At 36.2% G+C, this 25,355-nt stretch overlaps 1 protein-coding gene across 3 annotated transcripts in view; it reads right to left on the bottom strand.

The window, feature by feature from the left end:
* LOC122790982 overlaps positions 1–25,355 on the bottom strand; it is a 477,132-nt gene that overhangs the window by 112,504 nt on the left and 339,273 nt on the right. For all 3 annotated transcript variants that reach the window (XM_044058704.1, XM_044058705.1, XM_044058706.1), the window contains one exon: positions 24,517–24,685. In XM_044058704.1, the coding sequence (XP_043914639.1) occupies positions 24,517–24,685 (169 nt within the window). The remainder of the gene's footprint in view (positions 1–24,516; positions 24,686–25,355) is intronic.

Here is a 25,355-nt window from a genome sequence, read left to right as displayed (position 1 = left end):
AATAGTTGACCATACCAAGAAAACATTGCAGAGCTTGAACATTATCTGGTGTTGGCATCTCAAGAATGGCTGCTTGCTCAGACAGGTCTGGTCGCAAGCCAGTGCTAGTAAATTAATTACCTATGTACATATGTAACTTCTGGTAGTCTTAATTTGCTCTTCAGAGGCTTGAGCTTTAATTTCACTTCATGTTCTCCATCTAGAATTTTCTTTAGGTGTCTTGTCATGCTCTGCTTCATCATTGCCTCCAACCAATAAATCATCTACTATTATGGCACAAGGATAACCTGAAAACATTTGCTCCATTGCATGCAGAGAGACTTCACTTGCAGAATTTATTCCAAATGAATTAATGTAATTCGGGTACTTATGTACCTCACTATTATACTGCTACTTAAATTTGTTATAAAGCCAACAGACTAACTGATTTCTGTAACAGTGCTCATTTCGCCTGTCTCTCTGTTATATCACCACCTAAATGTGTTATAAAATTTAATTACCTAGATTCTAATTAATTCCTGTATCTGCTTGCACCTACTGCATGAAGTGTTCCTCAAAAATATATGTAAGCTGAAAACTATATGTATGGAATGTTTTCATTTATATACGCTGTGTTGCTTGTATACTATCTCTGATGTGAGTATGTTTCACTAATTTTGTAAGCTGCAAATAATATGTAGTATATATTTCATTAATATAAATTCTGTATGATATGTATACCGTCTTAAATGTGGAGCTCTTCTCCCCGGGCCAACACTGAAAATGGGAACTTCAGGTCCAGTGGACTATGCCGATAAACAAATGCAAATAAATAAATAAATAAATAAATAAAATGGGATCATGAGGAATCTATTTCTGCCAAACGGGGTACTGAAAGTAGTCAGTAATGAGGATTTGCGATCAACCATCACTTGCCAAAATGAACATTTTGCATCCAAGACAGAAAAAACAGTGGCATTTGGTATTACGGCTGAGACTTCCTCGACTGTACGCATTGGATGATGCGGTCTCTTTAATGCTTTGTTCAAATCTCTTGGGTCAATACATATTCTGATTTTGTCTGAGCCATGCTACCACAAACAATACCTATTCAGTTGGTTCTATAACTGGACAAACCAGTTTATCCAACTGAGCTTTAACTTTATTCTGCATAGCTATCGGAACTTTTCTTACTGGTCTGACCACTGGACTGACCTCTGGGTCTAAGTTAATAGAATACACAAATGTAAGTCTGCCCAACTTGTCATCGAAAACATCAGCATACTCTGAAAAAATTGTTTCAGTAAAGCTTATATGATGTACTTCTTTGGTGAAAGAAAGCAAATTCATTCTCAAACTGTCTCTGAGACCCACTAATGCAGCAAAGTTCTTCGGACTACACAGAATAACAAGCTGTAACAGTTCCCAGCCAAATAACATGAAAGCACTACTGAGCTTTTGATCTGAATTTCTTCATGTCCATAAGCAACTAGTTTTACACAAGTAGCCACATTGAGTTGTTAACTAGTTCTCACCTTAGCAAATGTGTCTGCTGGCAAAACATTACACTTTGAGCCAGTGTCTACTTTAAGCTCAGCGGATTTACCTTTGATCTGGACAGTGAAAAACACTTTATTCTTTGCCAACAAATTTACTGCATCAACCTTTTCACCAATCACTGACAGACCATCTACGTAGAAAGTAGAATTGCAGCTCTCTATATGATCAACTTGCTTTTTCGAGTGACCCTTCTTTATAACTGCGCAAGGTTTACTTGGTTTGCAAAATTTTTGAAAATGATTCCATTTTTTACGCTTGTGGCATTGCTGAAGAAATGCTAAGCATTTTTCTCTGTTAGACTCGTGATTGGCACCACAATTGTGACAGTTAACAATAAAGATGGATTTGGGTTTTGCTGACTCACCCCTGTACTACACTGAGCATGTCCTTTTCTTAGAACTTGCTGGAAAACTATGGAATCTCCCAGGAAAACCCACAAGGGTTGCAGCTGTCATGTGCTTAGGCCTGTTTCTGCTAGCCATGTGTTGCATGCTGTCTACATTTGCTCTGGAGCCTGCTGAAACCATGCTTTTATCACTTGCAAGCATACTTGTGTGCCTTTCTGTATTTGACAAATCTCAGTAGCTTTGCTCAGCATTAAATCACTGTCAAGAAGGAAAATCTTTCTCACTGCAGCAATATTAATGTCACACACAAGCCTGCCCTTTATCACCTCATCTTTTAAGTCACCAAACTGACACGCTTTAGCTTTGTTTCTTGGGTCAGTTATATAAGCTGCAAAAGTTTCCCCTGGTTTTTGATCTTATGTGTAAAACAAATCCCTCTCTAATGTAATATTTGTCTGGGGGTTACACCTTTCCCTGAGCTTGTGCTTCAAACACTTGGGGGTCTTCCCTTGATTCAGCCTGTACAACAATATGACGGTTTTCACCTACTCCCTCATATACTGTTGGTGCATACACACATGGACACTCTCTTTCAATGGCCTCTGACCCAGCTAGGTTTAGCAAAATGAATGCCCTGGTGCATGCATCTTTGTCAGAATAAGGTGCTTATATAAAAATATCGTACTCTTGCTCAACTATTCTCCAGTTCTCTGCAATATTCTGAACAAACACCAATGGTGATGGTTTTCGAAAACTGTCTGCCATATTAGCACATACCAGAGAAGGCTTTTGCAAGTATGCACAAACACACATACATATACATATGCCAGAAATTTATGCCAGTATTTGTAACTATGCACAATAACACAATAAGCCTTTGAACACCTGAACTTTGCAAAATAAGTTTCTTGGGCACTGTAATACTCTTGAAATTACTGTACTGTAAGAAATCATCTCTTATCAGTGTGAGAAACATTTCAAAACAGCTGCACTATGCTAATAAACTGGGCAGAAGAATTTCAGAGTAAGAAACATTTCAAAATAACTGCACTTTGCAAATAAACAGTACACAGCACACTGAAACTTTTCCCAAAATGGCTGTACTTTGCTAAATAACTCTTTACATTGCAAGAAACACTCTGTAATGGTGGCACTCTTCAAATAGACTTACCCAACACAAGAAACTTTTGTAAAAGCCTGTATTTTGACTGTCCTTTACAAAATAGTTGTACTTTGTACACAAACTCTTTGGAATAAATGCAAAGTAATAAGCACACAATGTAAGCACTTTTACACACTTTAAGATACTTTGAATAACTCTAGTTATGCCTAGAATACAATGTGAAATAGTAGTTATGCCAAAACACAATACTTTGCCAAAATACATGCGGTCGCCTTACTTTATTTATGCTTAATGTGCCCTTTTTGCCCTTATTATATTTGTTTATATTATATTATAATCTGTTTCCATGCTCATTTACTCTAAACATGCCTGTTTTGCTTTAAAAATGTTCGTTTTGCAATTCCAAGGTAATTCCGAACCCCTTTTGTGCTTTTCTAATAATAATTTTATCAAATATCTTAATTTTAAACATTTTGTTTAATTAATAAACCTTCTGTGCCTCTCGCTTGTTTAATAATGCAGTTTGTGCCCTTGTAATGCTCCAGTTTATCTTTTTTATAAAATAAATTGTTCGTGCAAGTTTTCATTATGTTTGGTTCATTTCTGGCCCTTTTATGTGCTTGTTTCTTTACTTTACCTTCACTGTTAACTCTGCACCTCATAGCTCTGAAAAGCAGTCTCTGGAATCCTGGTTCTGACACCATGTCGCTCATCCAGGCAAGCCTTTGTGGGTTCTATTCAAGCAGCTTTATCATGTACAAACACATCAGGATTGAGGCTTAATAATTTTAACTTGGATAAACTTATAAACAAACTAGCTATTACACTCATACATGCTCACTCTCTGGCTGCAGTCTCAAAATGTCACTGAAGCTAGCACATGCTTGCTATTTATATGACCTTGAAACGCATCTTAAAGGTAAAATACCCACACACTATTCTACACTACATTTGTCTGGTTTTCCTACATGCTCAATAGATTTTGTCAATGAGCATGTACACTGGTACTGTCTTGGACCACCAATATTAATCTTTCATCTTCTGGTTTAAATTTACCTCTCCTTAACCTTTCCTGCATTTTATCCTGATCAACATGAGGCTGTTCCAAGTGTTTGCTATACCTGCACCTAAATGTATGCATTTTCCACGTCTTGCCTTCTCATCTAATCCTTGTGTACCATATATACTTTCTTTTGTTTTTTTTTTATTTTTTTTGGCACATCGAGACGTTGCCTCATTTTTATCTACTTCTGGATTGATTTCCATTCCCACCTGATGCCAATATGCTTCAGCTAAACTGAGCAGGGAAGTCATCTCAGAATAATTCTCCTCATGTTTCAAAGCTTTCACTATATTTGGGTCTTGCGAGGTCAGCAGATATGTATGCATTCTCACAATTGCAGATTTATACATAATATCAATTTTGAGGAGGCCCATACCTCCTCCAGAATGGGGAATATATAACCTTGGTATGCACTGAGTTTTATAAATCATTTAATGAGCATGAAGCATTCTTCTTGCTTTTCTGTCCAAATGATCCAACACCTTTTGGGGCCAGTCAGTCACTCCAAAACTGTAAGTTAGGACAGGAAGAGCAAATTGGTTTATAGCTTAGACTTTGTTCCTAGATGTCAATGCTGTTTTCAGTATTAATTTAAGTCTTCTAAAATATTCCTTACTAAGTTTTATTCACATTTGTTCATGTTTTATTGTTAATCTTTCATCTGTTCCCAAATATTTATACACTCCCTCTTGCTCAAGTTCTTTTATATCACATTCCTCTCCCAAATTGACGTTGTATTGGTGCTGCAGCTTTCCTGCTTTAAAGGTTTCTTTTGCACATTTATCAAGACCAAATTACATTCTTATATCATCTGAAAAAGTTCTGACCACTTGCAATTGTGCTTTCAGTTCCTCATCTGATGAACTATACAGTTTTAAATCATCTACAAAAAGAAGATGGGAAGTCTTTATACTTTGTTGTTTTCTGGGAGCCAAACTGTAGCCATGACCTAATCTGTTAAGTAGACAACTTTATGGGTTAAGGGCAACACAAAATAGCAGCAGTGATAGAGAGTCGCCCTGGAATATCCCCCTTTGAATTTTTATCCCTGGAATAATAATTTGTCCTTTATCATGGCTTAATTGCAAAGTGGTTTGTCACTGTTTCATGGCCGCTGTAATGTAATCCATTAGTGTAGGGTATATCTTATACATTTTTAAGCACACATTTATCCATGAATGTGGGATACTGTCAAATACATTTTTACAGGCAATCCATGCCATACTTAGATTCTTCCCCCTTTTACAGTTCTCCATTATGACTTTATTTAACAACAAATAATCCATTGCTCCATATGAATTTATTTTATTATCCTTTTGTTCTATTGCATGATTGAGTTTTCTTCTAAATGACTATAAACTCTGTTGGTCTCAATTCCAGTGTATATTTTATACATCGTTGGAAGGCAAGTGATTGGTCTATAGTTTTTAGAATAGCTTGCTGGTTTGCTGTTAGGTAGGAGTATTGTTTTTCCTATTGTTAACCAGGCTGGTGTCTAGTCAGGGTGGGCATATAAATAGTTCTTACTCATGGCTAAATCTTCATGTAAAAATGTTAATACTTTTAACCAGAAGTTAGGTACTGCTAATCAGGAGCTTTCTTCTGTCTGTTACTTCATCCCATTTCATATCCTGTACCTTTGAACTTCTTATTCTTTCTTTTACTTCTTGTAGCCATTCAGCATCTTTGTTATGTTCCACATGATCTTCATAAATATTTCTCCCAAATGTATCTATTTCTTCTTTATTTGGTGGTGTTTCGATTTACTTTGGCCTGTTTCCCAATTCTCTATAAAATTTTTTGGGTTGTTAGTAAATTGCACATTTTGTACTTTTATATTTATCTGCATATCTTTTAAGTTTTCCTGCCTGTGCTGATATTTTTAGTTTATTATTTGTGATAGTGCATGACTGATCATGATCTGTTGTAATACTGTGCACTGTTTTTATCACGTCTATCTTTCTGAGTGTTTTTGTTGATCTCTTCCCTCTTCTATACTCTTCTAGTAGTGACACTTCTTGTCTTAATTGCTTTATAGTTTTCTCTATTGGATACTTCCATGATGGCATTCAATGTCTCCCCTTATTTTCCCTTAACTACCCTGTGCTTTTGTGGTAAGACTGTTATTAATTTAGCTGCATAGTAATATATCCTGTTTACGTCTGTTTTATCACATGAATCTCCATGGACACTACTAATTACTGTGTTCATTTGTTTTATCAGACTTTTTACTTTTTGGGTTTTATTGACTTTCTGTAGTCTATTTCTTTCATTGATCTTTAATATGTCTGTCCATTTCTATTACATTAACCAACTCTTTTTTTAGATCATTTTCTTCTAAACTGAGAGCACATTCTTTATTTTCCATTACCTGTGGGCATTCTACAGAAAGTTCCAGAGCATCTTTCTGTGCCACATTATCTTCAGTTTCATCCTGTGTCATCTGTTGCTCATTCATATGGGAGCTCACTGGCCTATCACTCCACAACATTGACTGCATCAGAGTTGCCAAGTTTCCTGTTCCTCAGAGTTGCCACAGTTTCCTGTTCCTTCTCTTACTGTGCAACTCCAACTGAATGTTTGTACTGGTTTCCTATGAAAGGCTCCAAAGTATCTTCATATGGCAACTGATCTGATGTTCCTGCTCCACTGGTTTCTCCTTAATTTAGGGGATCTATTCCTCTATCCTGCTATGATGTTATCTGAGCTAAATTTCCTACAATAAATCCTTCACTTTGCAGGTAATCCACAAACTCAGTTTCTATTTCTTTAACTTCTCCATTACTAATCCTTCTTTTTAATTTTCCTCTTTGTTTTCATATTTTTTTGTATTGTAAAATTTTCCATGTCCAGATACCTTTGCCTGTATTTTTCTTCAAATACCTTTGGTGCTGGTCTTTTTGTATTGATTAGTTTTACTTTCTCATTTGCATAAATATTGCACCATATGAAATCTATTTTTCTTTCTCATGTCCATGTCTTCTACGTAGATTGTCTAATGATTCTCTAGTACTTTTTGATAACCCCATACATTCCCAGTGATAGTTGTCTCTAAACGTCCTATATACCTGAATAAGACGACCTCTTAGACATCTATAAGAGACACTGTACAAGGCCAGATATTTTAGTCTTTCATAATAACTTACATTTTCACATCCATGGATGCCCTTGGTATGTTTCTGCTGTACTCTTTCCAGTTTACTTATTCTTGTTTTCTCATAATGTTTCCATATTGTTATTCCATACACAAGTTTGGGTCTAATGTAACTAACAAAAAATGACTTCAGCATTTCTGATTTCCTAGACTTTATAAATCTTTTTATACAATCTACATTTCTATAACCATCATTAACCAATTGGGTGATATAATTAGAAAAACTCAAAGTTGGGTCTACCTATATACCAAGATCCTTAAATGAATCTACAGTTTCAATCACTGTGCTGTATTAAATATTCACCTTTGAATTTATGTCTCCCAAATCTCATATGCTTAGTTTTTGATGTATTTATCAGCATATTATTCTCCTGTGCACAGATGGTCAATTTAGTTAAGTTATTTTGCAGACATGCCTTATCTGCAACACGTAATCAGTTTACCCAGTTTCAAATCATCTGCATATATATTGTAGAACACCTCAGATGAAAAAGTAAAGTCTGAAAGATACAATATAAACAAGCAAGGACCTAGGACAGAGCCTTGTGGAACACATTGACTGTAACCAAGGATTTCACTTGTCCAGTTACTGTATGATACTTGCCATGTCCTATTTGTAAGCCATGCAGCCATCCATTTTATCAAGAGCACATCAATTAACTAGTTGTTCTAATTTATTGTTCAGTGTTTTGTGCATGACCCTGTCAAATGCTTAATTTAAATCTATGTAAATTACATCTTACATCACAGTATAATTTTTCATTTACAGCTGTCATTAAATTGTTATAGAACATCTTGTTACAGAAGGTAAGAGATTTATTTTCAATATATGCATGCTGTTATATGGTTAAAAGTCCCAACCTATCCAATTCTGACAACTTATCCAAAATTACCTTCTCCATTGTTCTTTCATAACATGAAAGTAGACTTAAGGGTCTGTATGACTTTGGATTTGTCCTACTCCCCTTTCCCTTAAAGACTGGTTTGATAAGCACATGTCTCCAAACTTGAAGAACCTCCCCACATTTACATGACCTAGTAAATATTAGATATAATGGTGTCTCTTTTTTAATTTCTCCAAGTCTTTTGGGTTTTTAATACAATGACGGGAATGGACTCCATTCCTAAGTCAAAGTACAATTAAAGTTCATGAAATTAGTATCGTTTCACTCTTTGATGTAGGCCAGAAGTGGTCTTTGCAGCACCTGCAATGTGCCTAGTAATGACTCCTTCTGACATTCGTACGGCATTACATGTATTGGTAACATATGACTGCAGATTCTTTCTTATAAGACCCGTTGCTCCTACTACTACTGGAACTGTCTGGGTATCTTTCTTTCACATTGCTCTCATTTCTGCCTGCAGATCCTGATATTTTATGACTTTGTGTCTCTTTGTACACAAGACGTAAGTTCTTGCTGAAGTGTTCTCAGGTCATTATTACTAATTCCATCTCCTCCCTGTGTTTTGTTTGGATCCAGTTTGCACAGTTCTTTTTTAGTATAATCTAATTTTATTCCAGTATCTGAGGTTATCTGGATGTCACTAGGACAACTTATTACCCAATTTGTGCAGCCAAAATGTTTTGCACAAAATTTTGTAAATATATCTATAATCTGATGTGTTTGAGAATAACTTTTAGAATCTACACACAGTTTACCAATTTGTATATCTTTATTACTTCCACATTTTACTACAAGAAGGTTTCCTATTATGCTCAATATCGTTATATAAATTTTCTTCAAAGGTTTGTTGATCTTGTCTCACACTATGCTTAATTTGTTTGTCCAGCTTGTTTATTTCAGTTTTCAAAGTTACAGTTCTACCTCTCTTCTATTTCTTATATTTTTGTCTCTCGCCTTAATCATTTATCTTGTTCTTATGGAAAATATTCCACTGATGTTGTATGCCTAGATCCTGATGTTAAACATTGTTTTGATTTTTTTTTGCACTCAGTTTCTCTTTCAAAACTTTCCACATTCCATCTGCATTTTTTCCACTGAACACATCACTCCAGTAAATTTTACATAGTGACTGTTTTGCTTCCATATAATCTGTAATTAATCTTCAGTGCATTGCTTTAGATTTCAGTTTGGCAGAATTATCTAGCAACAAATTAACCTTTATAACCCCATGATCACTGCACATCAATGGTGGTAAAACTTGACTTGAAGTAAGAGCAATTTCTTTAGGAACAAAAACAATAGCTAGTATGTTCCATTCCTTGGTAGTTTTTTTAATTTATTTATTTATTTTACAGTCTGAAGCAATTGTTGTTCCTGAATATACATTGTGAATACCTTCCTTACTAATGTTGTTGAATCAATATTATTCCACTCTGTTTCTGGTAAATTTAAGTTCCCAGATAATATTATTCTTCCCTCCTGTGTTTCATGCAAGAAATGTATGAATCCGTCTAGGTCATCAGCACTTGACTTAGGTGGTCTATACACTCTAACAAATTGCTATACATTCCAGGGTTGTCTTTACTGTCACAGTTATACAGTCTATAGTATTGGTGTTATCACTGAACATGTAATAATTACAGGTCTCATAACTATCTTTCATTCCTTTCATAATACCTCCACCTGATTTTTTGTTAGAATGTTTGTTACAGTAAAAACATTTATACCCTGAAAGAACTGGTTTCTAGTAACTGTTCTTTAACCATGTTTTACAAACAATAACAACATCAATCTTGTGGAAATGTAGCAAATTTCCCAATAAAAAAAATATTATTAATGCTCCTAGCATTAACAACCATCAGAGATGCAGCAAAAGTTACTATCAGTGAACTGTTAGATTTTTGACCTGGCAAAAATCCTGCTTAGTGTTGGTCAAATATTGCAAAATATCTACTGCAAAAATTCTCTTTCCTGATCTTGACAAATGCATGCCATCCTGTCTGACTATATGTTCCCAAAACTAGACCTGGATATTCTATATTTCCATTTTTTTTAAATGGGACATTTTTTCCATGTAGGTATTTACCCCAAGACTATTTTCATTCACAGTGACCTGACTATCCTTTCTATATGTGATTTGTGAAAAATATATTCTAACACCAGTACAAGCTATACTATAATAGCCAATGAAAGAGGAGAAGGAAGGAAACATGTGGTGAAATTAACACAAAGAGGCAGCTGCTAGAGCAATACTTGAATTTAAAAACACAACAGCACCAGGGTAGGAAGGTAGGGGAAAATGTCATTTATGTGTGACTCACAAACAGACACAGCTGTTGTTTCTTTCCTAGTTTAAATATGCCATTGAAAGCAGAATACAAGTAAAAGACAGTGTAAAGAAAATACACCAAAATGTGCAAAATAGAATAAGGCAACAAAACAAAACAAATTACAAGAAAATAGAACCGCACTCACTAACCTTTCCCTCACAGCAGTCTAGAACAGAATCTGAGTGCGCTTTTTCAGTATGAAGCTGCTGTCATTTGCCAGCCATTCCCAATGGCACGTCTGATCTAGTTCAGGAAATGTTATGGCAATATCACCAGTACACCGATTTTAATGCATCATAGGCAAATTATTCTTCAAAGGCAGTAGGCACTTTATTTGTAGATGAAGCAATGAAATGTACTGTTGTTTACCATCAGCAACCTTTGCATTATTAAAAGTTCTCTGTAATGTGAAATTACATGACTTTTTACTTCTGAAGAGATTGTGCATATTGACGACATATGTTATTAATATTTCTTTTGCTCTCAAATACTTTTTTTAAACTGTACTACACATGGCGGATCTAATGGTGTGATGTTAGTGACATTTATAAAGTTTCATGTAGTTCATCGAATGCTACCAATAAAGTACATGTAATTTATTTCTTCATAACACTGAAAACTGTACATAGGTAAAGTGGCTATAACTGATATAGGAGTAGAGGGCTCACTGTGGATGAAAGGACCTTTATTTTCATATCATCTGCTCATTTTTAAACAGTCTTTAATCTGGCTTTACAGGACTAGTGCACTTGTGTGAATTAAGTTGGGATATTTTGGCTAATGTACGTTTGTGTAAAACAAATGTGAAATATGTGACTTTGGCCATTACTAATTTTTTGACACTGTTGAATACATCCTTGTCAAATGTCAGTTTAGCCATAATTGCTGGGTTTGCGGATATCTGTGGATAAAACTGACCCTGATGAGCTGATAAAGTTTTTAGTCTGTGTTTGCAAGACTAGTGTGCATTTGTGCAAAGTAAATTAGAATACCTTACTGGGATAATTTTTATCACAATCATATATGTGATATATACACAGTCAATGGATTATAGTGGCCTTTTATAGTTGAAATGTTCTGAAATGGATACTTTGGTCATTACTGGTTCATACACTTTCTTTCACTGCTTACTGGAAAAATGTTCAGAACTACAAATTTAAGATACACTCTAACAAATGGCACTGTATTAAACAAGAAACAGAATTTAAAACAATTAGGAAAGTGAATCAAAGAATACATGCATTGATGCATGGTCCTAAAAGTATGTGTGGAGGGAGGCATGGTTTAAAAGCAGCCTAGCGCCCAAAGTACACAGCATCTGCCATTGGCTAGATGCATTTTCAATGAATATGAGTTTCAAGGGAAGAGAAGTTTACTGTTGCTCATGCTTAGTTTGTTTTCAGTGTGAGACTTTTGTTTTGTTTTGTTTTTTTTTTTTTAGCAAATTTTGTTTTGTTTAGCAGACGGCTATCAGTGTTTGTCGTCTAAAATGTGAAATAAAAGATTGACATTGAATGTAAATGTATGTAATCAATGTAAAAGTAAAGAAGAAAACAGTATGCACACTGACTGGTTTCTACAGTGTTTATGGCAACTGGGGAGAGGCAGCCTATAACGTGGGACACTGGAATGGCTATGGGGTGGGGTCCCTGGTCCATAACCTGCCTAGGGGTCCATTTGTCCATGATCTGGCTCTGGTCCAGCCTAAGACTGGTTTGTACAACATATAGTAAAAAAAACAAGACCAACAGAAAGTCATGTTCCACACTGATTGATGTAAGCATACAATATTGGAAAGTACAGACTTAGAACTCTCCTATGCTATATTTATTATGTTAAATCCTGATACCACTCTTGAGAAAGTAAACAAGCATTAACGCATATTGTCTTTGTTTGTAATGAGTGGTCCATCATCTCAGGTTAACAGGTTTATCTGACTGTTCCCTAAGTGGTTAATGGGAAAGCTATGTAAAAAATCCTTACGAGTATCACAAACAGCACCTTCCACTAATTTACAATATCTGACAGTCCATTCTCCCTTCACCCCTGTCATGGCGACACTGCCATACTCAGCCATACTGATACACCCTAGAATTCACCTTATGACTAGTGAAAAGGCCTGTTCTACTCTTGGTCCCTGATATTGGCAAACAACTACACTACCCAGTTTTAGGAATGTGAAGGCCGATAAGATGTCTCAAAAGAAATCAAACACTGCAAAACAGAGGTAATGTTACATCTTTGTCTGAGACTGATACAGTTTTCCTTGCACCTCATCTAATTGTACAAGAGCAGCACTGTTTACTGCTTTTCTCAGAGTCTGACTGTCTGCAGCCGCTGCTTGCATCAGACTCGCACCATGTACTTGTCATTTTATCACTTCCATACTTCACTGTAGATACTTTAATTTACAACAAAGCATGAAACCATACTCATCATGATTATTTAACATGTCACAGACATTCATGAACATTACATTAATAACACACTGACACATCAATTGGATTAAATGGTCTCAGTTTTATCTTTATTGGCAATTACCCCTGACTGATTGAAACCAATAATTTGGAGATATGCACAATGCAGGAATTTCAGGGAGGCCATTTCTTCCCCATATAACTGCACAGCTAAACACTACAGAGCAACTGGCTGCACTATTAATATTCGGCCCTTCAAATTCTTCTTAAGCATAGCATATTAATTTCAATTAATCCCTTTAGGCAACCTTGCAATCTACCAAAAGACAGTGCTAGGCTGTGCAGTCCCCTGGCAACCTTTCATTGGAGCTACTTGTCTGAGACAGGCCAAGTTGAAAAGTTCTGACACCTCTCTCCTCCACTTTCCTTGACCACCCTTTCCTTTCCTGGCTTCCACTTACATGACTGTGAAAATCTAGCCTACTCTAACTGGCTTACCCAGTAAAGAAGGCAAAAACCTGATAAGCCCAGTATGAAAAAAAAAAAACAGGAAATTCTTTCTCAACCCTTACTACAATCACCCATGCAGGTCACTGGGTATCCTATCTACATCCTGTCTGTCCCTACTGTAACTTTCCTCTGCTTTTATGAGGAGGGTGGGTCACTGAGAAACTGTTGCCGAGGTAGAAAATCAAATCCCTCTGGTTTCTTACCACATTTCCTGGCCAGCCCCCCCCCCAACCCTCCTGACCTATCCTGTCCCTGCCTGATGAGACACTCCCTTTTACACCTGGCTTTGTTGCTAACCCCACCTCAGATGAATGGAGGCTAGCTGCTGTCCTAGACTGATACAGGTCTCTTTGCATCTTAACTAATTCTAAAAAAAACAGCACCATTCACTACTTTTATCAGAGTTTAATTACCTCCAGTGTCTGTTTGCAGCAATATCACATATCCAAACCTGTCATCATTATTTAATGTGACACAGACAATCATGAATATTACATTAATAACACACTGACACAAACTGGATTAAATGGCCACAGGCATATGTTTATTCACAATTACACTTGAATAATTGAAGCCAGTTATTTGGAGATGTGAGCAAGGCAGGAATTTCAGGGAGACCAATTCATTACCACACATTTGTCCACCTAAATACTACAGAGCAACTGCCGACAGTGTCAGCATCCATCCCTTCAAATTCTTCTTACCCATAGCATATCAATTTCACTTAGTTCCTTTGGGTTGAAATACAATCTTCCAAAGAAAAGCACCAAGTTGGGTAGTCCCCTGGCAACCTTCTTTTGGGTTTATCTGATCTGTGACAGACCCAGCTGAAAAGTTCTGAGACCTTCCCCAATTTACCTTGGCGTCACTTACCTTTCCTACCTTTCACCACATCCAAAGTGACCCTGCCTTGAACAAATGATGGCTTGCTGAGACATGCATAGGTTTACTATATAGCTGCTTGAGCCCTTCATCTGGAACTAAGCTCCTGATGATGATTTGTGCAGGCCCAAAACCTGAATAGCTGAATTGCTAAAGTCATGTTAGTTCAGTAAATGCATTATTGTACACTAAGGTTACACTAAATGTACACGATATGCATTCAATAAAATTCTTATCTTATTTTTGTGTTTTCTAGTCACTCTGAAAAATTACACTAAGTGTAATGTAGTCTACACTTTGTGGTAACCTTTTTGAATCCCTGTCAATACTTAAAACAGCAAAAATATCAGAAGGAAAACTAAAATTAGGAGGAAGAAGGTGTGTATTATGTCTGTGTTATCTGTTTCTCAGAATGGTGTACACTTAGTGTAGGCTTTATTGGCTCCAGCCCTGAGTGTACACTTTGTGTAGGCTTTATTGAATCCCGGGGGTTAATTTGCTGGGCACTTGTAGTTCTATATGCTGAAAGTGGGTACTTAACAGCTAAATGACTACTATATTTGTGGCTCATCCCTCTCTAACATAGATGACAAGCAGGTGGGGTAGTTTGTTTAGATGCTTTATTACATAGAAACATATCAGGATGGATAGCAGCATCATAAAATATAAACAAACTGATTAACAGACAGACCTTACATATATACATACTTACATCTCAACAGCTTACTACAAAATGGCAGTCAGACTCGCATGTGCTCAGTATTTATACACTTGTGGAAGCCCTTAGATAGCTTCTTAAAGGTACATACACACACATCATCTACATCCTCCCTCTTAAAAAGATTGCCCTTAGTAAAAATAACATTAGAGTTAGACATACATTATTATAGACATTAGAAACAAAACACAATGTTCGTGTCCAAGTTGCTGTGTATCTATCACATGGTCTGGAGATGCAACCGGATCTAGTAACATAGCAATCAGGACTGGGTTTAGAACAAGGACAGTCTTTGGTGAACAACTCATATCAGGAACTTCTTGATTTGTCACAGGAATGTGAATATTCTCTGGAACTTCCTCTGGAATTGGAACACCGGACAACTCACTCTGAAATAAAGAGTCTTTCTCACAGGCTATGTGCTATGGTATAGGCTCGGACCCTGGTCTCAGTTCTTTGCGATTCTGCCTAAACTCTGCTCCTTGTGATTCCAGAATGTATGATCTCGGCTCTGGGAAAATACTCTTCACATCACCAATCCAATCATAACCTTTGGACGTCTGCATCCTTATCACTTCTACTTCTCGTAATGGATTCAGTGGTTTGCTGGTATTATCATAGTAGGACTTCTGGATTAAATGCTTCTTCAACAAATTGGTTTTCACTGACCTGCTGTTCTTGACACATGGAACCAACAACTGACTACTAATTGGTAATGCGGTTCTGGTTTGTCTCAACAGAAGTCTCTGGGCAGGTGAACCAAGATGTTTATCACAAGGAATATTTCTGAGATTTAAGAGGTTTAGGAAACATCACTATTGTCTCACTTTGACTTCTCTAGTAACTGTTTTGCACTTTGAACTGCACGTTCTGCCAAACCATTTGACTGCAGGTACTCATGACATGAGTGACATGAGTAAAGTCCCATTTTCCGGCAAATCTTTTGAACTGTTGATGCCATTGTCTGAAATAACTTTCTGCAGACTCCCATGGACTGCAAAATGATGCCTCATCTTAGTAATGACAGTACTAGATGCTAGGTTAGGAAGTAGGACAATCTCACACCAATTGGAGTAAGAGTGTACTTCTTCTTCTGTCAGGGTCGCCACAGTGGATCACTTGTCCGCTCATGATTGGCAGTGGAGTTTTGCAGTGTCGAGTTGCCAGCCCGATGCCCAACCTTCCACGGAAGGTACACACATGCACACACAGACTCATGCCTATGGCCAATAGTTTACTAACACCAAATAATGTTGACCACTCTACTCAAAGATATCAGTGGCTACTGTTGACCAAGGTAGTTCAGGAATCCAGTTTAGCTGAAGTGGTTCTTTCAGTTGATGTGGCTTTGTACTATTACACACAGAACAAGATGAAAGTATTCTCTCAATGTCTTGTGACATAGAAGGCCAAAATACTAATCTTCTCACCCTTCTTTTGGTAGAGTTGGTTCTTGGGTGACCACGATGCAAGATAGTAATGTACTCTTGTTGCAAGGACTTTGTAACAATTACTTTCGGACCTTTCATGACAATACCATTGCCAGACAACATCTCATCTCTGTATGGAAAATAAGATTGCACTTCTTGAGGTAAACTAAATTGCTTTGATGGCCATCCTTGACTGATAAAGTGGTTAAGCCTCTGTAAAACTGAAATGTGGCTGTGTGATCTGTTAGCTCATCAAGATATGTGGAGTTAAAGTTTCTCACTTCCATGACTTCAAGATCAAGGTTCTTATTCTCATGCTGTTCAATGGTGTTTCTGGGAGATCTGGATAATATATCAGCAAGATAAAGACGTTTACCTTTCTTGTAGACAAGATTGAAATTGTATTTCTGCAATCTCAACCTCATATGTTGCAATTTGGCTGGAGCTGAATGTACAGGCTCTCTCAGGATTGTGACTAGGGGTTGGTGGTCTGTTTCTATCTGGATAGGTCTACTATAAAGATAATCATGGAACTTTGTACATGCAAACACAATTTCCAAAAGCTCTTTCTCAATCGAGCATACTGCATTTCAGTTTGGGTAAGAGTTCTCAATGCATACATAGGCAACTGGTTGACCCTCTTTTAGAATGACTGCACCAAGACCAAATCTTAAGCATTACATGAAAGTGTAAGTAACTGGCTTGTGAACATCATAGTATATGAGAGTTGGTGGACTGGCAATTCTCTGTTTCAGGACATCAAATGCTCTTTGGTGTTGCTCTAACCAAGACCAGGATATATGCCAGCTCTCTAAGTAGTGCTGAAATTTGGCTCAAGTCTGGAATGAACTTGCCTAGATAATTAACCACGCCAAGAAAACATTGCAGGGCTTGAACAGTGTCTGGAGCTGGCATCTCAAGAATAGCTGCTTGTTTAGAAGTGCTTGGTCGTAGGCCTGAACTAGTAAATAAATGACCAACATAAGTAACCTCTTGTAGCCTGAATTTGCATTTCTGTGAATTGAGCTTAAAATTCACTTGACGTGCTCTTTCCAGAACTTTTCTGGTGTTTCTGTCATGCTCAGCTTTACCATTACCTCTTACTAGTATGTCTACTATAATAGTACAAGGATACCCAGAAAAACATTTGCTCAATTGCACATTGAAAGACTTTACTTGCAGAATTTATCCCAAATTACATTCTCAAACATTTGTACCTTCCAAACGTAAAGTAGATAGCAACGAGGATTTCTTGTCAAACTGAATTTACCAAAATGAACTCTTTGCATCTAAGACAGAAAAAATAGTGGCATTTGGCATCAGAGATGCATTTTCTTTGACTGTGTGCATTGGATGATAAGGTCTTTTTAGTACTTTGTTCAAATCTCGTGGATCAGTACATATTCTGATGTTATCTGAGCTTTACTTATGAGCTACCACCATGGAAGATACCCATTCAGTTGGTTCTGTAACTGGACAAATCACACCTTGTCACACCATTTTATCTAATTTGACTCTGTCCTGCATAGCTACTGAAACTTTTCAAGCTGACCTGATAACTGGGCTGATATCTGGATTTAATTTCATGGAGTACACAACTGGAAGCTTTCCTAGTTTGTCTTCAAAAGGATCAGCATAGGTAGGAAAAATATACTGGGCAAAATTAGAGTAGTGGTCTTTTAAGCTAACATAGTGGACTTCCTTATTAAATGAAAGTAGTCCCATTTTCAAACTATCTGTGAGCCCTAATAATGACTGGACGTGGCTCATGACCACATAAAATAACAAGTCATAGTTTCTCCCAGCAGAGTAACATGAAAGCACTACTGAACCTTCAGTCTGAATTTTGTCACCATCATAAGCAACAAACTTCACACAGCTTGCCAAATCAAGCCTTTCACCATGGTACACTCTAACAAATGATTCTGCTGACATAACATTGCACTTGGAACCTGTGCCAACTTTGAGGTCTATGGCTTTGCCATTTCTCCAAACAGTACAAAATACTTCATTCTTTGCCTTTAAATCTGCTGCATTGACTGTTTCATGAAGCACTGACACACCATCCACATAAAGCTACACTTGCAGCTCTCCAACTGATCAACTCGTTTCTTAGATTGTTCCCTTTTGATTAAAGAATGTGGACCTTTTGATTTACAAAACCTCTTGAAATTATTCCACTTATTGCATTTGTGGTATTGCTGACCAAAACATGTTTCCCTTTTAGATTCATGATTTCCACCACAATTATGACAGTTGGCAATGAAACTAGGTTGGGGCCCATGCTTTGAGTTTGCTGACTCACACTTATGCTTCACTGAGGCTGTGTGAACGCTGACATTTGCTGGAAAACTCTGGGGTTTACCAGTGAGTGCTGCAAGGGCTACAGATGCTTCCATGTGCTTGGGCCTGTTTCTTTTAACCACGTAATGTATACTATCAACATGAGCTTTGTCACTGTGCCTTCTAGAACTATTTTCATTTGTAAGCATATTTTTGTGCTTTTCTGTGAGCTCATATATCTGACAACTGTCAATGGCCTTATTCAAAGTTAAATCGCTGTCATGAAGCAAAATCGTTCTCGACCCATCATCTTTAATACCACACACAAGTCTGTTCTTTATCAACTCATCCCTTAAATCACCAAATTTGCACGTTTTAGCCTTATTTCTCAAGTCAGTTATATATGCTGCAAAAGTTTCAACAGGCTTTTGATACCTTGTGTAAAATACGTGCCTTTCCATTGTAACATTTGTCTGGGGGTTACACATTTCTCTGAATTTATGTTTTAAGCACTCAGGGTCCTCCCTTGACTCAGCCTGTACAACAACATGATGGGTTTCCCCCTCTCCTGCATAGATAGCAGGTGCATACACGAATGAACATTCCCTCTCAATGCCTTCTGACCCACTAAATTAAACAGAATAAATGCCTTGGTGCAGTCATCTTTATCAGAAAATGCAGCCTGTATGAAAATGTTGTGCTCTTGCTCACTCTCCAGTTCTCTGCAATATTATTGTCAAACCCAAGTGCACTGGGCTTTCAAAATCTGTCTGCCATGTCCACAAGGTATGCACAAACACATTGAAAATATGGCCCTTGTAATTACGCATGAACAAGGTTGCTCTGTGAGCCTGTAATAACATTCAAATGCACAATAAACTCTTCAAAATACTTTACTTTGCGAAATATGCTCTGAAATGGCTGTGTCTTGTGAAATAACTTTACTGTAATACTGCACAAACATGCAAATACTTTATACACTTCTGATAACTCAGTTATCTTTAATTAATATGAAAAATACATGCTTAGTAAAAATATGGTTGTTTCCTCTACTTATATTTGTTTTATGCAATTTGATTTTATTTCAAACATTTACTGAAGTAATTTGAATATTTTTATCAATATTGGACATATCAGTTTGTGCAAATATCATTTAGAGCATTGTGTATGCCCCATTTCATATTTTGCGAATAAGAAATAGTTTAGAGCAAGTTTTAATATCTGAAATTTGTTTCTGACCTGTTTTGCGAATTATGCATGCAGTAGGGATGATTCACTCTTGTATATTCCTCCAGTGCCAGCTGTGTGCCAAAAACCAAGGAGACCTTTGGTTAACAGGTGTGATGTTTTGTCTATGTAGAAAAGGCCTTTCAAACACAGATCTAGCTTCCTGGAATTGCATGGCAGCATTTGCAAGGCAAAACAATTATCATCTTTCAAAAAAGTTACAACTCATTCATCAATCCAAACATAATTACTTAAGGGATGCTGGTTATTTTTCTTCTTTTAGACATCTCACCTCACCGCTTTTACCATCCAATTGCTGTCTCGGTGGAATATGCGTATATTCCAATTCAAACATTTAGCATATAAATTGTTGTCCATCTCTGTTGTGCAGTGTTTATCTTATTGTTCTATTGCTCTTTCTGCGGAACGTGATTACACTCATTTTTTCAAAGTGAAACATATACTGTAAATCTCTGTTTCACAGTGCTTATGTAATACCACATAGCAAACGTGACTACATATTTATGCTGTTATTGTGCAGTACTGTAAATATAACTGTAGGATCGCTCTGTGATTTGAATCCCAAGCGAAATGTCAGGATCTCCAGTGCAGATACCTGACATATGGGGAAAAAGACTAAAACTCCAGAATAAGAGTGAATATCAAACTTCAGTCTTCTCCTTTTAACTTTTTTTTTTTGGAGGGAGAAAAGCAGCCCCCTAGATGGGGCACAATCCTCTCAAACTCCTGAAATTATATGGGTTTGTATCACTTTATTGAATTCCATTTCAGCGAATAGCAATTCATCGAATCCCTGCTTATTGAATGGAATTTCAGTGAACAATGAATTCTTTCCCAGGGTAAGAAAGGACTTGGCCAACACCTCAGCTTTGCCCTTATCCCCACAGTAGTGTGTTGCTGGAGTTGATATATATAGTTGGGGGAGGCGAAGCCCTCCACTTGGGTGGGTTTGATTTTGTAGGGTTTCTGTTCCAGTTTGCCTTTGGCAAAGTGTTTCCTTATCATGGGAAAGATTCAATTGTTCGCTGAAATGCTGTACGATAAACAGAGGTTCAATGAATTGCTATTTGCTGAACAGCAATTCTGTAAAGTGATATAGACCCAAATTATATAGGACAATTTCCAAGATAACCAAACCTCAGAGAAAAGAGGTCATTCCAAGAAATGGAATGCAATCTTGGACTTAGTATATGTAAGCCCTAATTTTTGGTTATTCAGTCTACATATTCCATGACTTGGCATTGCAAATCCCAATATTTTAAATGGTTAACTCCTGACTTTTGTATATTCATCAACTTTGGTAACACACGTACAACAATTTTGTACACTATACTACCTATACAAAGTATGTTCTTTCTTTGTTTCACACTATGCTTGTCTAATGACCTGGGCTGTGGTTGAAAAAGCATTTTTCTCCAGTCTGCCTATGCAAATAACAAATTTCAATTAAATGTATACATACATAAGATAACCTAGTTAAGATACAGGGTCACTTATAATGCCATATGTCTCCCGATCCAAGGTGATGGATGCAGAGTGTTCTCTGCTGGCAGTGGCAGATGAAGGATTGAAATGGCAATGCTTGAGAGAGATCTCACTCTGCCATGGATTGGCCAGAAGATTCTGAGCTCTATGTTGTGAAGGAGCAGAAGTTGCCTGACATCTTGGACAATGAGGGAATGCAGCCAATTAGTACAGGACTGTCCCAGAAAGGACAGAATTATTTATGTGATCCTAACCAATGAAAAAGGGGTCACTGATGTCAGAATGAAAATACCATTAACCAGGAATAGTAGACTGTGTGCTAACTGCCAGACTATTCTGAATATTCCCAGTTAACAAGTGCAAACAAATAAAGTTCTATACAGTACAGTACAGTACAGTAAATGTATATGGGATGTAAAGGATGTACAACATTCCACATAACACAAATGTTAGTTATAGAAATAAAACATTTTATGAATACTCTGGAACATATCACAGAGGTATGCTCAATAGTGAATTTATTCATAGCCATGGCCTCCTATTTTAACGATTATAGGTATATTTGTCAAAATGTAAATTGATTAGATAATGGCTTTTTATGCATTTTAAATTTTAGGGTTATCTAACTCTGACTGAAATATATTAAAATACATTTTTAGAATTAGTCATCTTCATAAATATTTTTCTCTTTAAAACAGACTTAGAGATGTGTGGTATTACAAAAGGGTTGCAAAGGAATGTCAACAAATTATTTAAGAATATTAAACATGATAAAATGCTACAAAAGGCAATACAGATGACTGTCAATGTACATTTATTAATCAAAATCTTAAAATGCACCATAACAGGCAAAAGTCATGCAGAAACTTAAAAGGTGATGTTTTAATCATCAAACTGACTCAAAGCATTCATACAATTACTATATTAATATAAAATATGCTACAGAAGCACAGATACGTTATTTGGTTACTTAATGAATCAGTAAATGGCAAACTGCCAGATCTGAATTCATCAACATGAAATGAAAAAATCTGGAGATTATCAAAACTGGAACTGACTCAGACCATCCACACTCTTACTAAAGTAATATAAAGTAGACTACAGAAACAAAAATATAGTATTTGGTTACTTAATGAACTGCCATATCACAGTTCATTGAAATGAAACAAACAAATCAGTAGCTTATCAAAACTGGAACTTCGACACTATTACAAAAAGTTATGGTAACAGAGATCACACAACCTCACTCAAGAAGGCTTACTCTTGCCACCCCCCACCCCCGCAAAAAAAACCAAAAAAACTCATAATATTTTCAGAGTTCTGATTCACTTAGATGAACTGTGGGATTTTTATATCTCACCCAATAATCACGCACCTGTAATATTTATATCTAAACTATATAGAAACAAACACAAATATAACTATCTTAAGTGGAAGTACTTGTAAAAATGTAGCCCAAGAAATACAATAAAAACAAATCTCCATAATCCTAAGAGTTCAAAGAGTGTGACCAGAAATTAAATCTGCAAGGATATCTGTGTCTCCCAGAATTGTCCCTGCCAGTTTCTGGATGTGCTTTCCAAATGCATCTGAGTAGTGTAATAACACTGTAATCCATGTCCACAGTTGTACTCATGTATGTCAAATAATGGAAAAGCTAGAGGGTCTAGCCACACCATCATGAAGAACATCACAACATCCAGCAAAAAAACAATTTCCACCTCATCTGAGTGACATTTGGAAAGTCATACTCACCATTAGTACCATTTTTATTCTAATGAATCCCATGACAACATAATTATCATTAACATTTAATGTAATGAAACTATTCTTGCTTGAATATTTATATATGTTAAACACATAATATATCATGCTAGCTGATTTCTGACTTCATATAGCCTTTAAACAAACTATGACATTTTCAGATTCTGTAATGTTTACAAGTATCTTAAGACTAACTACTTTTTAGGCATCTGATCACTACCATTAATAATAATACTAATAATAATAATTAATAATTACCATTAATAATAATACTACAAATAATAATTAATAATTACCATTAATAATTAATAATAATAATACTATTATTTTAGCTACCTGAAAATCTTCCAAATTTCTTAATACAGAACTAATGGGAACTGCCAGGTTCCATGAGGCAAACACAATCAAAGAAGATGAAGCATTGTTAGCATCCATTTTTGTAAATGCTACAACAGCTACAAAGCAATAACTTCAAATATGCATTGCATTTGCAAGCTGGCAACACTAGAATCCAAAATGCATGTTTGCTAAAAATAAGTAGACAAAAGCCCTCATATTTTGCTAAATAGGTAATTGTACTTCATAAAGATTGGATATTTGAAATAAAACCTGGAAATGCACCCTCTTCGGAGAAAAAGAAGCCTCAAGTCTGAGCTGCGATTGTAAATTAGATCCCAGTTTGTATTATACTTGTGGCGTATTTTCTCATTTATTAACGTTCTCTTAACCATCTTATTTAAAACCGCATGTTCTAATCTTGTAGCTGTGACAAACTCTGCGATGCTCTATGATTATCATTATTACTGTTTTGGTCATTGCTTTCGATAACGGTTTCTACGTATTTTTTTATTCTGTTTCCTTAAAATAAGTTACAAATGTACCACTGTCTGACAATGTCGTGCCATAACTGTATAACTTACAGCAAACTTATATAAGTTCTGAGGAAATTTATCCAGCTATGGAATGGGAAATATCTCACATTTTTACTGGTAACAGATTATCTTATAATTGTGTAAATAGGTAAACCAGTGCGTTGTCGGCACAGTGCAAAAAAAAAAAAATAGTCAGGGCATCTTATGGATACCAGCACATCTGTACTAGATAAGGTAGAAAACAAATCATATCACTGAAGGGTATCCTTAAGATCAAACAAAACATGAGAAACCCTAATAATACCTAATCACTACCCTAAGAGCCCTATTCCCCTGTTTTAACAGCAGTATATTAACATATGTGGCAAATATTTTTTTTAAGAGAAGGCTATGGAGAATGCAATATTATCTATGCCTGGCGGTACTTTCAGCAGGGATTTTCTTACCTCTTTAACATTCTGAATTGCCTTGCATGGGCTGAGATGTAGGTTCCAGCGTCTTGGTGCTGTTCTTTGTCCCACATCTTCTTCACTTTCAGTTGTGTCCTGTTTTATGAGCTTGTGTTTCCGTTTCCGCTTTAAACATGTTCGCTGTAAAGTTTCTGTATTTTTCAGCCTATGGAGAAAAATCCAAGAAATTATAGTCTGTAAACTTTTGTTAGTCCACTCTTTAATCTCATAAAATTAAAAGAATGGACTGTGCCAAAAATATATTGCTCAATGTTATACTGACTGCATCCACATATGGTAAGCTTCTTTCGTACATAAAAATATACAGACTCACATTGCATGATTAATCACACACATGTCTTGGAGTTGAGATGTTTCCTTGAGGTGTTTTAACCTTGTGCAATGTATCCCTGAGCTCATAGTAACTTCTCACAATACATAAAAACAGTGGATTTCACTATTTTAGGTTTCCAAAAAGTCATTTGTTTATTTTTTCCCATATTTAGCCACACTACCTTTAATGAAACACACACTAAATGCAGTCAGCTAACTGGATAAAAACAGCAGTTAAATTCAACTTAGTCTATGATAAAAGACTGATTAACTACAAATACTTTTACTATTACCATGTGAAAACCACAGTAAGCAGTACTGTCCCTTTTGTTCTCCATCCAAAGCAAGACAGCACATATAATAAAATTTTAAAAAAGAAATGGTTCACAAAACTTACCTGAAGTACATTCCCTTACTCTGTCACAGATCCCCAACCCTATTAATGCAGTTGAAACATTAATTTACTAACTTTTACTAATTTAGAAATAAATGAGCATTAAAAT

Source organism: Protopterus annectens, chromosome 16.part0, assembly GCF_019279795.1.
Source record: "Protopterus annectens isolate FY-2018-M chromosome 16.part0, PAN1.0, whole genome shotgun sequence".
Taxonomy (NCBI): Eukaryota; Metazoa; Chordata; order Ceratodontiformes; family Protopteridae; genus Protopterus; species Protopterus annectens.
The sequence above is the reverse complement of the archived record's forward strand: the minus strand, read 5'-3'. Positions and strand labels throughout refer to the sequence as shown.